The 14764-nt window shown below is 45.9% G+C and overlaps 1 protein-coding gene across 1 annotated transcript in view; it reads right to left on the reverse strand.

Moving 5' to 3' along the window:
• LOC124614068 (LIX1-like protein) overlaps nt 1-14764 on the reverse strand; it is a 307684-nt gene that overhangs the window by 151076 nt on the left and 141844 nt on the right. The window contains exon 2 of the mRNA XM_047142904.1: nt 8828-8991. Coding sequence (XP_046998860.1) covers nt 8828-8956 — 129 coding nt within the window. The 5' untranslated portion in view covers nt 8957-8991. The remainder of the gene's footprint in view (nt 1-8827; nt 8992-14764) is intronic.

A 14764-nucleotide genomic window follows, 5' to 3' on the forward strand; every position in this document is an offset into this window, starting at 1 on the left:
CTGTTGACTGACAGAGACCGCCGACAGTTGAAGGGGCTCTTAATGTGTAACGGGCAGACATCTATCCAGACCATCACACAGGAATTCCAAACTGCATCAGAATCCACTGCAAGTACTATGACAGTTAGGCGGGAGGTGAGGAAACTTGGATTTCATGGTCGAGCGGCTGCTCAGAAGCCACACATCACTCCGGTAAATGCCAAGCGACGCCTCGCTTAGTGTAAGGGACGCAAACATTAGACGACTGAACAGTGGAAAAACGTTATGTGGAATGACGAATCAGTGTACACAATGTGGCGATCCGACGGCAGGGTGCGGGTATGGCGAATGCCTGGTGAACGTCATCTGCCAGCGAGTGTAGTGTCAATAGTAAAATTCGGAGGCGGTTGTGTTATGGTGTAGTCGTGTTTTTCATGTTGGGGGCTTTGCACCCCTCGTTGTTTTGCGTGACACTATCACAGCACAGGCCTACATTGATTTTTTTTAAGCATCTTCTTGCTTCCCACTGTTGAAGAGCAATTCGGGGATGGCGATTGCATCTTTCAACACGTTCGAGCACCTGTTCATATTGCATGGCCTGTGCCGGAGTGGTTACACGACAGCCGGGAGGAGTGGCCGAGCGGTTCTAGGCGCTACAGTCTGGAACCACGCGACCGCAACGGTAGCAGTTTCGAATCCTGCCTTGGGCATGGATGTGTGTGATGTCCTTAGGTTACTCAGGTTTAAGTAGTTCTTAGTTCTAGAGTACTGATGACCTCAGACGTTAAGTCCCACAGTGCTCAGAGCCATTTGAACCATTTTTGGTTACATGACAATGACATCCCTGTAATGGACAGGCCAGCGCATAGTCCTGACCTGAATCCTACATAACACCTTTGGGATGTTTTGGAAATCCGACTTCGTGCCACGTCTCACCGACCGACATCGATACCTCTCCTCAGTGCAGCACTCCGTGAAGACTGGACTGCCATTCCTCAAGAACCCTTCCAGAACCTGATAGAACGTATGCCTGCGAGAGTGGAAGCTGTCATCAAGGCTAAGGGTGGGGGGCCAACACCATATTAAATTCCAGCATTACCCATGGAGGGTGCCAAGAACTTGTAAGTCATTTTCAGCCACGTGTCTGGACACTTCTGATCACGTAGTGTACTTCCTGTAAGAATAAGTGACAACTTCTTAAAAATATCGTGTATACATCTCGCATAATGACCATGACGCTAAAATCAGAAAATCAGAGAAATCCGCAGGCACCCTTCATTACGCAGAGGAGCACGGAGGCCTGCGCACAGCAGATTTAGATGTAGCTACTTTTTCTGAGTCATTTGGCCAAGTCCTTAGCTTAACATTAATATGGCAGGATAAACAGCCACGTCACAATCTGTTATTTACACAGCGACCCTATATTGCCTGCGTGTCCGCGCTCTATAGATAAGCCACCACAGGGATGAAGTAGCCCCGCGCAGATAGCGACTCGCCCGGTTTGCCGGACATGCAGCATGTCCCCGCAGCTCGTAAAGCCGCCCCGTGACAAGGTGGCCTTAATCGCGGCGAGCAGCGCCGGGGACGGGGCAGCGGCGTGCTGCAGAGCGCGTGCGGCCGCGCACCGGCCTGGGAATGGAAACCGGAAAATCTGCCGAGCCGGCCGCCTGCACCGGAGTACTGACCTCCGCCGCCGCCAGCGCCTGCACCTCCCTCGTCTGCAGGCGACTCTGCACCTCTCTCTCTCTGTCTCTCTCTCTTCCTCTCCCCTTCTCACCTTACGAATTAAACCTCTGAAGGGTGAGGATCTCTCCGAGCACCAAGACAAGGCTGCTGGGAGGACACGGGTTACTCCTAGTAAGCACGTTTGTTTTCGTATTCCTTTTCTTGGACCAAGGCCATTCATTCTGGCTACACATTGTAGCTGTCACACTACTCAGTATAAAGGAGGATAAGCTCAGCCAGTTTCGAATAAGTCTCGCCGCATTGTTACACTCTGTTGTCGCTCCACTTACGTAATTTAACACTGATTATCCTATTAGACAGCTGGGCATTTAAATTGCAGCACACTTAAGGTAGCAACAAACGATAATCAAACTGGCACGAACTGTAACATATGCTACACTACATAAGTGATCAGCATTTCATCTCAGCCGCGTAAAATACGCTACTGGCCATTAAAATTGCTACACCAAGAAGAAATGCAGATGATAAACGGGTATTAAAAAAAAAAATGGTTCAAATGGCTCTGAGCACTATGGGACTTAACATCTGACGTCATTAGTCCCCTAGGCTTAGAACTAATTAAACCTAACCAGCCTAAGGACATCACACACATCCATGCCCGAGGCAGAAATCGAACCTGCGACCGTAGCAGCAGCACGGTTCCGGACTAAAGCGCCTAGAACCTCTCCGCCGCAGCGGAATTGTTGCAACCACCGTGCAGTCGTCTGATGTACCGCGACTTTATCATGTCGTTTCAACTCAAAATGATGACAAAAAGATTCGCTGGACTGTGATGAAAGTCGTTATTTTTTTAAATACGCCTCGATGGCGAATTCTCGGTGCTGTGTGCTCCGCAAGGCCATAATTACGAATGGCCGTCGTTCCTCAATAGGGCGCGCGCATACGTATTTCGCGTAAGCGCAACTGCGGCACCGTACTACGTGACTCAAAACTTGCTATTCATTCTGCCAGTCTCTGCATAACTATATAGAGCTAATATTTCGTAGCGACACGAAATATAACGAGCAGATGAAATCAGTGTTAGGGAAGCCTTAGATTTGTCAGAGGGGTGCATCTGTAAAGGAAATTGCATACAAGAGATTACCGCGACCAGTTATAGAGGGTTGTTCTAGTATTTGTAGTCTTTATCATATACTTCTGAGTTTTGAACCCTACCGCTGGCCACCAAGCTCCGCAGACATGAACGTTATTGGGCATATCTGGGATGCCTTGCAACGTGCTGTTCACAAGAGATCTCCACCCCCTCGTACTCTTATAGATTTATAGAAAGCCCTGCAGGATCACCGAGCGAGGTGGCGTAGTGGTTAGCACACTGGACTCGCATTCGGAAGGACGACGGTTCAATCCCGCGTCCGGCCATCCTGATTTAGGATTTCCGTGATTTCCCTAAATCGCTCCAGGCAAATGCCGGGATGGTTCCTTTGAAAGGGCACGACCGACTTCCTTTCTCGTCCTTCCCTAATCCGATGAGACCGATGACCTCGCAGTTTGGTCTCTTCCCCCAAACAACCCAACCCTGCAAGATTCACGGTGTCAATCCCCTCCAGCACTACTTCAGACATTAGTTGAGCCTCTGTCACGTCGTGTTGCGGCGCTTCTACGTGCTCGCGAGGGCCCTGTACGATATTAGGCAGGTGTACCAGTTTCTTTGGCTTTTCAGTGTAGTTCGCGCCTGCAAATAGGCGACCCGTTGTACAAATTTGCAAAGTGGGCTGCTGTTGCCCTTTGCGGGACAGTTCGTGTCAGTGAACCGCACGCGAACATTGAAGTTTGCCGCGTCACACATGTAATGTGAGTTAAAAAGTTGGAGACATGCTCTGTCCACTGATGTTTGTTCTGTTTTTATAATGTCATCTTGTTTTTCCACAGCTGACTTTCGAAACTCCAGAGATTCTAACGAATAACCCTGTACTTTCTACGCCTTGCCGCGTTAGAAAATGAAAAGTTGGGAAATATTTGTTTCATTTTGTTACTTCTGAATTCGAGAGTAATTAAAATAACCATGCATTATATAAACAAGGATTGGAAGTGAAAGTGTTGCTCACAACCATTAGTTAAATTCTAGGTTTCATATTAAAATTTTATACAGTTCATAAACCTTAAATGCTGCTTTATTGGCTTTTAATTTGAAAACTGCTCTAAAATTCTGTTTTGAAGGTTGTTATCATACAACTTCCCCTGGTAGAATTCGCACACAGGTTCAGCCTAGAGATATATAGATCCTAAATACGTCCCTGGAATTGGCAAAAAGAGAATAACGATAAACGTAAAAAAACTAAATGGGGCTTTCGAAAATAACTTCTGCTGTGTCTGAAAAGGAAAGCTTGCGAACAGCGTATATTAACAGTATTAACATGTATTAGTGATATGTGGCGTCTGGACACGAAAATCATTTCAGAAACAGAATTTCTCAGTGAATTGGGTATTACTAGGTGCGACGGAAAAACGGAAAGAATAGAGGGGAATAGAAAAGACACTGGAGGATAAGACGTAGCAACGACTGTGTGTGAGTGGGGGAGACAGCTGGGGATGGCTGTAGGATTGAAACGTTTCTTTCGTCTGTTCCTCTGGTCTCACAGGGCCGCACCAAGTTTCACGCTCTTAGCAGGGTGCGGCAAGGAAGACAAATTGCGGGAAACACTGTTCCGCAGATTTAATCTGAAGGGTTTATTGGCGTAAACGGATTAACTGTTTGCACCGCCGCACCATCCAGTTAGGCTAAATATGGGTTGCCAGTTTCTCTTTGACTTGCGAGACAGGGTCGAGCTTCTCGCTACTCTAGAGTTAATAATTAAGAGCCTTGTAGCAATCCTACCGTTTCTAGCAATGTTCGGAGATCCGGCTGCTGGACTGTAATATATATACAGCTAATAGTTCATAAGTCGCCTCCAACTGGTTCCCAGCAACTGCCGCCGATTATCTCCACAATAACAAAGCGAGAATATCGTTCAATGTTTCCACGGAAACGGACATAATTCATCGGGTTCAATGAAAAACCTCGACAAATCCGTCTCGTTCACTAAAAAACGAAACTTCCAACTAGCTACTTGGTTCCACAACTCAGTTTTAGCACCCTCAACTATGGAGCACTGCTCGCTTGCTGACTGGAAGCATTCCTTCCAAATAAGCAAAAACGTTGAGCAGTCCACACCCAATCACGGCAATCGCCCTTGCCACTTCTCTCAGCTTTCGGAAGAAAGCCGGCCGGAGTGGCCGAGCGGTTCTAGACGCTACAGTCTGGAACCGCGAGACCGCTGCGGCCGCAGGTTCGAATCCTGCCTCGGGCATGGATGTGTGTGATGTCCCTAGGTTAGTTAGGTTTAAGTAGTACTAAGTTATAGGGGACTGATGACCTCAGAAGTTGAGTCCCATAGTGCTCAGAGCCATTTGAACCATTTTTCCGAAGAAAAACTTCGTGAATTACTAAGTCCCCGAACAAAGAAACCAGTAATACTCATGAATTAGCGCATCCACTCCCTGGAGTTCACTAAACGCCGCACAATACTAATATTTAGCACTTCCAGTCATCCAGAACCAAGAGCAGAGTACAGGCGCCTTCACTGGCAATTCTTTGCTCCCTCTAGTAGCGCTTCCGTAAAGACTGCTTCCTGTCAGAGGCTTTCAGAAGTTTCTCTGCGAGTGTCGGAAAACGGAGGCTGTTATAGATAGAATCATTCGAGCTTGAGGTAGCCTCGTATGCCCAGACCACTACCAATCCACAGTGATCAGCCACAACCTCATGATCACATGTCTAACAGCCAGTATGTCCACCTTTGGCTCGGCTGCCAGCGGCGACGTTCGTGGCATGGAAGCAACGAGGCATTGGTAGACCGTTGGAGGTATTTCACACACAACTCTGGTAAACTCTGGGGAGCAGGGGTGATGGTGGTGTGGGAGGGGGAGGGGGTGAGCTCTGACGCCACGTTCAACCACATCCCAGATGTATTCGATCGGGCTCAGATCCGGGGCCAGCACTTCAATTGGAAATCGCCACGCTGTTCCCAGAACTACTCCATCACACTCCTGGGATCGTGACATTGGGTATCATCTCGTTGAAAAATGACACTGCCGGAGGAAAAAATGATCGTCATGAAGGGGTTTACGTGGTTTGCAACCAGTGTACGGTACTGCTTGGCCGTCTTGGTGCCTTGCATGAGCTCCATTGGACCGATGGACGCCCACGTGATTGGTCCCCAGAGCATAACGGAAAGCGGACAGCTTGTCTCCGTCTCGCAGTACAGGTGTCAAGGAGCCGTTCCCCTCGGAGACGACGGATTCACTCTCACCCATTGGCATGATGAAGAGAATATCGGGATTCAAATGGCTCTGAGCACTATGGGACTTAACATCTGAGGTCATCAGTCCCCTAGAACTTAGAACTACTTAAACCTAACTAACCTAAGGACATCACACACATCCATGCCCGAGGCAGGATTCGAACCTGCGACCGTAGCGGTCGCGCGGTTCCAGACTGAAGCGCCTGGAACCGCTCGGCCACTGCGGCCGGCGGATATCTGGATTCATCAGACTATTCAACGCTCTGCCTCTGCGCCAACATCCAGTGCCGATGGTCACGTCCCTATTTCAGTAGTAGCTGCCCATGTCGCGGTGTTAACATTGGCACGTGGGTGCGTCGCCTGCCGCGAGGGCCATCGTTAGTAGTATTCGGTGCACAGTGCGTTCAGACACACTTGTACTCTGCCCCGCATTAAAGTCTTATGTTAGTTCCGCGACAGTTCACCGCCTGTCCTGTTTTACCAATCTGCCCAACCTACGATGTCCGACTTCGGTAACGAGGGGTGGCCGCCCAACCCTGGTTTCGGCACATTTTGAGGACACTCACTACAGCACTCCTCGAACATCCGACAAGTCGTGCAGCTTCCGAAATGCTAGTGCCGAGCCTCCTGGCCGTCACAGCCTGCTCTCGGTGAATCTCAGGTAGACCGCGCACCTTGCCCGTTCTACACACGGACACCATTCTCACTAATATTATATGCACCGTGCGTGTGTCTGACCAGCACTCATTCCTCGCCAGGTGACACTGCTATCGCCTGGAAGGGTTTATATCGGTAGTTCAAAAATGTTCAAATGTGTGTGAAATCTTATGGGACTTAACTGCTAAGGTCATCAGTCCCTAAGCTTACAGACTACTTAACCTAAATTATCCTAAGGACAAACACACACATCCATGCCCAAGAGAGGACTCGAACCTCCGCCGGGACCAGCCGATATCGGTAGTACGTCGGTGATTACAGTGTTGTGGCTGATCAATGTATATTATTATACTGCTATCCCGGAACCCAATACCAATTGCAGGTTGCCTATGCAACATCGTGCAGAGGGAACAAATATTTGATTTTCAATATTTCGCAATATCATTGACCGAATTCAACAATTTAAAATGGCGTCATAATCTGCTTATTAAGAGGTACAAACTTACCTGAAATAAAATTAGTCTGTGTTAAAAAAGACAAGTATTACAGTTAGAAACATAGTGTTTGGCTTCAGGCAACGTAACTGACAGCGCATATACTGGGTAATCAAAAAGTCAGTATAAATTTGGAAACTGAATAAATCACGGAATAATGTAGATAGAGAGGTACAAATTGACACACATGCTTGGAATGACATGGGGTTTTATTAGAAACAAAAAATACAAAAGTTCGAAAAATGTCCGACAGATGGCGCTTCATCTGATCAGAATAGCAATAATTAACATAACAAAGTAAGACAAAGCAAAGATGATGTTCTTTACAGGAAATGCTCAATATGTCCACCATTATTTCTCAACAATAGCTGTAGTCGAGGAATAATGTTGTGCAGAGCACTGTAAAGCATGTCCGGAGTTATGGTGAGGCATTGGCGTCGAATGTTGTCTTTCAGCATCCCTAGAGATGTCCGTCGATCACGATACACTTGCGACTTCAGGTAACCCCAAAGCCAATAATTGCACGGACTGAGGTCTGGGGACCTGGGAGGCCAAGCATGTCGAAAGTGGCGGCTGAGCACACGATCATCACTAAACGACGCGCGCAAGAAATTTTCCCCATTCTGATAATACAGCTTCACTAAAAGCGCCTTTTCAGGTAACGTCAACATGCTGCGACTGCTGGCGCATCTGATTCTCTCTCTCATTACAGCTCCTTTTATACACGATTGTCATGCGCAGTCACTGACGTTTTGCTGTCCAGCGCCATCTGCCATCTGTCGGACATTTTGTGAACTTTTTTTTTGTTCTAATAAAACCCCATGTCATTCCAAGCATGTGTGTCAATTTTTACCTCTCTATCTACATTATTCCGTGGTTTATTAAGTTTTCAAATTTATACTGACTTTTTGATCACCCGGTATACCTGGACTGTATTCATCCAGTACTGGAATGAAATCAATTAGCTATTTCCAAAAAACTTTACACATTTAATTTCAAACTTATACGAAAACTTTTCTCTCGAAAACTTTTCTCTCTAACACCCCACCCAATCCCCACCCACACCACCACAAAAAGAAGCAGTCAAACTTCAGCATCAGGTATGCAGCCTTCATTTATTACTTCCTTAATACCGGTGCTATATATGCATATATCACTGAGTGTATGAGCAAAATAGTATCATTGTGAGACGTATGGTTAACGAGATACAACGCCAAAAACATTGAGATGCGTGAATAACTAGCCTTTCTTAAATCGTGCTGATTTATACATGGGCGTTCGATTCCTTAAATAATCGAGGGTGGGGTCAGTATTTTAGGATGATTAGGCAAAGGAAAGCATATTAACATGAGGCTGAAGGTAGCCCACCGAATAAGAAAACACAGACATAGCCGGGAAATGATACGTTACAGAAGGACCAAAGAGTTCTTTGCTGGATTCCAGAAGACTAAAAAACACGAGCAACATGGAAGCGTATCGCTGACGACCATAACGCAGTGAAAAGTTTGGAGAAGGTCTTTATCGAAGTGTGGATGAAGCAGACGAACTATTAAAACTGTTTCAGTTCATCGCGTGACTGCCGAAACGGGCAGTGTAAAACAATAGGCGTGAGGTACAGTGCGGTAGCGGTGTGGCATACGTAGCCTTGTGCAGGCAGGTGAGTTGCTGGCTTACCTGGAAGCTTCCGAAGCAGGAGCCGCCGGGCAGCGTGACGTAGCAGACGTAGGGCGGGCTGGAGGCGGGCACCGACTCGTAGATGACGAGCGCGCCGTTGCGCAGGTCGGCGCCGCGCGCCTGCTTCATCTGCCAGAACTCCTGCAGCGCCTCCACCACGTTCACTGCAACAACACCACACCGGACCATGTTTTAGTGGCCTGTCTCCCTTTCACTTCTACTGCACGTATCATCGTGCGGTTGGATGATGCACCTGCGCTACCTTATCAAAATTATCCAGACATCCCTGTGTAATGACCATTAGATGTTACAAGAGGCAGAACCCCAAGATAGTGTAAAAGGAGATGAGGATTGTTTTGCTGTCAGTAGAGAAACAGTTAAGGCAGAATGGTTCGGTCACGAGTGCTCGGTAACTTCAATCGTGGAGTAGTCACAGGATGGCATCTGAGTAACAAATCCATCAGGGACATTTCAACCATCCTTGACCTGCCCAAATCGTCTGTTGGTGATGTGTTCTGAAGTAGAAATTCGAAGGAACAACCACACATAAATCATGACCAGGCAGACATATCCAAAAGAACAAACACCATATGCATATAAGTATATAGTTCTGGCAATATCGGCCATGACTTCCTTCTGTGCGGATCCACACATATTCCCCGAACTCTTACGGGACTTGGTAAGAATGTCTTCCACGAGTAATGAGTGTGCTGGGGTGGGACACTACGAATGTAGTGTGTGGACATATAAGGTGAGAATGTGGGTCTCGCGGGAGGCGTGAGCGGGATAGTACCTGCAGTCGCGCTATCCTCTGCGCCCTTCGTGGCTCAGATGGATAGAGCGTCTGCCATGTAAGTAGGAGATCCCGGGTTCGAGTCCCGATCGGAGCACACATTTTCACCTGTCCCCGTTGATATATATCAACGCCCGTCAGCGGCTGAAGGTATTAATATACAACTGTAATTTCTTTCTAGACGGCTGCAGGTCACCAATGGTGTCTTGTGTCGGACATGTCTGAAAGAACAGACACCATATCCATATAAGTACATAGCTATCAGAATGGTTTTGCTGCCCGCATTTTATGCACTCCAACCTATCTTTCTGTACTTCGCTGGAGGTTAAGATTTTCTTTATAGGACGTCCAACATAAAATTTTCGTTTATCACGGCGACTTTTTTCGCACGTATTTTCTTCACAGAATTTGGACAATGTAGGAGCGCGTGCTGGATAGTAATGCCTCCGAATTTTTCTGCTCTATTGTCTATATCGGTTGAGGTATTACATGTCATGCACATTGCTCGGTCGACTTTGCCTCTCGCTGACGCAAGTTGCAATCCACTGCCGCTAGAGTGCTCCAAATTGTAGCGTGTAGCATGACGGAGTGTAACGTAACTGTCTCGGTGCGTGAGAAACAGCGTTCTGTAATCGAGTTTCGAACTGTACACACATGGAGCAGCCTCTCCAGCGTGACAACGCCACACCACACACGAGGGCTGCAACATCTGTAACAATCCGGTGACTTGGGTTCACTGTCATCGATCGTCCTCCATACAGTCCCGACTTGGCCCCATCTGATTTTCATGTTTCCAAAACTCAAAGAACACTTACGAGGACTACACTTTTATTAGTGATCAAGCGATGCAAGCAGAGGTGAGGTTATGTCTCAATCAACAAAATCAAACATTCTACAGCGACGATATCAAGAAACTGGTCTCTCGTTGGGAGAAATGTGTTCGTCGCCAGGGAGACCATGTTGAGAAATAAATATGCAGACATGAAGAAGAAAGATGTAGGCATGAAGAATAAAGATGTATAAATAATAAATTTAGTTTCGCATAAAACTTCTGAGGCATTATTTTTCAGCACGCCCTCGTACATTGAAATGTACAGGGTGTCCCACTCAAACCTCCCTGATTTCAAGGACCCAGGAAAGTATAACCACAGTAGAAACTACAGTGAAAAATGCACCACATTGTAGAGCATCTCAAAGTATTTATATTCCATCTTTAGAAGTGCCAAGTATCGTCGCCAGAGTGCAGCATGGTCGCATGAAGTGAAAATGCCGACTTCACAGCTGTGCGCGCAAGCAGTAGTGTGGTTTACAGAAACAAAATCGCCGATTACTGTGCAAAGAAATTATCGTCGTGTGTATGAATGTGATCCACCTGATGTGAAAACAATTAAGGAATGGTATAGGAAGTTTCTAGCAACAGGAAGTGTTCTGAAACATTCTGGCGATGCACGTTACGGAGTTTCAGAGGAAACAGTGGAGCACATCAGACAAACGTTTCTCAGAAGCCCACATAAGTCAATTCGTCAAGCATGTAGACAACTTGATGTACCTCGATCAACATTGCATCGTGTAGTTCGCCAGTGTCTTCATATGTGTGTTTAGAAAGTGCAAATTCTGCAACATCTGACGCCAAAAGACAAATCACGCCGACAACAATTTGCTGTGGATATGCTGCAGCATATTGATATGGACGCCAGCTTCCTGGAAAGATGTTTATTCTCAGATGACGCAACCTTTCATATATCAGGAAGGGTTAATAGACATAATGTCGGATTTGGAGTTCGCAAAATCCGCACGTTCTCATTGAACATGTTCGTGATAGCCCTAAACTAAACATCTGGTGTGGGGTAATGCACTACAAGATTGTTGGACCATTCTTCTTTGCGTTGGGGGGGGGGGGGGGGGGGGGTGTTTAAGGGGGACTAAACAGCGAAGGTCATCAGTCCCCTTCTTTCCGTAACCAACAGTGAATGGGTCAGTGTATCTGAACATGTTGGAGCAGTTTGTGTACCCTCAGATACAAGACTTGCAACCCAACATCAGATGGAGCTCCGCCGCAATAGTCAACGGCTGTTGGCAAGTTCCTGGATAGGACATTTCCCAGTCGTTGGATCGGACGCGGAGGACCCATTGCCTGGCCCCACGTTCACCCGACATTACGCCGCCTGATTTCTTCATGTGGGGATTCGTGAAGGACCGCGTGTATGCGACCAAAGTGGCCGATATTCCTACGTTGCGACATCGTATCACTAATGCGATTGCAACAATAACACAGGAAATGTTACAAAGAACTTGGAAAGAAATAGAATATAGACTCGATGTTCTTCGTGCTACAAATGGTTAAAATGTAGAGAAGTATTGATCATAAACAAATAAATTCTTTGAGCTGCTCTACAATGTGGTGCATTTTTCATTGTTGTATGTACTGTGGTTTTCTTTCCCTGGGCCTTTCAAATCAGGGAAGTTTGAGTGGGACACTCTGTATATTGCAACTGAAGTACATATTTTAAAGGAAAAATGAATATTATTTCCCGTTATTAATGACAGTTTTCAAAAATACGTGAAACTCCTATTTCGTTCCTTACTTCATCTGTTTAACACTGATAACGTGGTAGTTTGATAGGTCTGACGTGGAATGAGGAAATTGTTTATCTACTTTCAGTCCGATACGATGGCACATGATCTTCACGAATTTGTATACCATTCTCTACTGTAGGTATAACTTCAGTATACTGAAAAGAGAAGTCCGTTTTAGCCTCCCGTATAACTGTCATATCGTCATAATCTTCTGGACAAATGTCAGTTACATCTTGTATGTACAAGTCTCCAGATGAGAATTTAGAATACTAAAAGATGCTTGGGGGGGCAAATGTTAAGGGACAGTAGTTCACAGACAGTGTATAATTAATTTGCTGAGGAATATAACCTTTTTAACTACGTTTTATGAGTATTGTTCATGTGTGGGGTGCGTTTATTACGCACCACAAACAACTTGCCGTTAATTTTTCAGGTTTCTAGACTTTAGTGTACTGCAAGAAATTTCGTTTACATGTACAGTTTAGGGCACAGTGTTTCAGCACACTTACATGACTATGTGTTACTGTGAAGAGGAAGGGAATGGTAAGAAATACTCGACGAATCTACAAGTATCGAACAGGAGACATCATCACAAGTACTTTGCCGACACCTTTGAGGACCACGGAGATTTCGTTCTGTGTATATTGATGGTGGAGAGTGTGATGTCAATTTTACTAATTCACCTGCAACCGGAACATGTGTTCTACCGTGTTCTACAGGCACAGGTCAGGCAACAGTCTGAAGAGCAATGCACGAGTACAGACTGCGGCTACACCGCATTCACAAGATTTACAGTAAACACGACTGTCGGAAGAGGGAAACCGATCTCCGAACACCAATTGTCGCTGTCGTGTTTTCGTTAGGTCTGAATCGATTTTGATGCCCTGATCAACTACAGATTTTCCGAGCGTCAGTTGTTTTATACTAATGGCGTACTGTAATTCAGCTGTTCCGAATTCGTCTGCACGATCGACTGGGATTAATAATTTTCTAATATGTTTAATAAAAAGAAAGGAGGAGGGGGAGATTGTGTAAAAATAAATGTTTAAAAATCTTATACACGTCAAATAATACGTTCAAAACTATTTTATTGTACCCAACTAAATCATGCGTACTGTGAAAATCGTTGCGAAATGATCACTGCTGGACAATTATTCTATTCCAACGCCGCGCGGGGTTAGCCGAGCGGTCTTGGGCGCTGCAGTCATGAACTGTGCGGCTGGTTCCGGCGGAGGTGTGTGTGTTTGTCCTTAGGATAATTTAGGATAACTAGTGTGTAAGCTTAGGAACTGATGACCTTAACAGTTAAGTCCCATAAGATTTCACACACATTTGAACATTTTCTACTCCAACGTTCTGGAGATTTGTAACCAATTATGCATTTCCGATCATTAAACCAAGCAGTTCATTAGAGAAATACGAACGGTCATTAATAACAAACTTCCATATCAGCGCACACTCCGCTGCAGAGTGAAAATCTCATTCTGGAAACATCCCCCAGGCTGTGGCTAAGCCATGTCTCCGCAATATCTTTTCTTTCAGGAGTGCTAGTTCTGCAAGGTTCGCAGGAGAGCTTCTGTAAAGTTTGAAAGGTAGGAGACGAGATACTGGCAGAAGTTAAGCTGTGAGACCGGGCGTGAGTCGTGCTTCGGTAGCTCAGATGGTAGAGCACTTGCCCGCGAAAGGCAAAGGTCCCGAGTTCGAGTCTCGGTCGGGCACACAGTTTTAATCTGCCAGGAAGTTTCATATCAGCGCACACTCCGCTGCAGAGTGAAAATCTCATTCTGGAAGCATTAATAAGAAGATCTCTAGCATGCATTAGTCCCAGGAAAGACTAACTAAACAACAACTCGTATTTTTGTCGAAAATCTAACAGTAAAATTAGTGCATAGCTGTTGTACTTCACTGTCAGAACTTCGCGGGAATGTTATGCATATAACTCGTACACTATGGGTTTAGGTAAGGCTGCCCTGAATCATCACAATTCATTACTGGGTTTAGTCCTGTTCGCGAAGGTAGGCCGTTAACTCCATTAGCACTTTGAACTGATTTAACCAACCAGTTTTACGTGGATACCCATGAGACATTTTTCACATTCAAAAATCAGTGGTAGAGGTGAAGTAGTGGTAAGTAAATCCTAGACCCGACAGGGGTGTGAAATATAACCCTTTGGATTGGTAGTCTGACCTGACACAGACTAACACGATCGAGTTATTAAAAGAAGGTTGATTGCACAGAACATACATATTAACCGACAGAATCCTCAGTGAGTGCATGAACTGTCGTTCCTCATAGTTCGTCCACGCTGTCCTGAAACAGACATTATATCTCTGGCAATCAAAGACCTAGAGTTACTGTGGAACCGTAGTCTCATTTCAAACCCTAGTCTTCTTTTATCGGCCGCAACTCATGTCTTTCGCAGTTGAACTGTCACGAGGACAACGTGGTAGAATAGTGAACAGGAATTATCCTTCGCAATATCTTTAACCCATGTAACCAACTGGTTCTCGAATCTGTATATCATCGTTTCGCGGACAGTGTTCTGCCACTTGAACGTCAAAATGCCA

Source organism: Schistocerca americana, chromosome 4 (assembly GCF_021461395.2).
Source record: "Schistocerca americana isolate TAMUIC-IGC-003095 chromosome 4, iqSchAmer2.1, whole genome shotgun sequence".
Classification (NCBI taxonomy): Eukaryota; Metazoa; Arthropoda; class Insecta; order Orthoptera; family Acrididae; genus Schistocerca; species Schistocerca americana.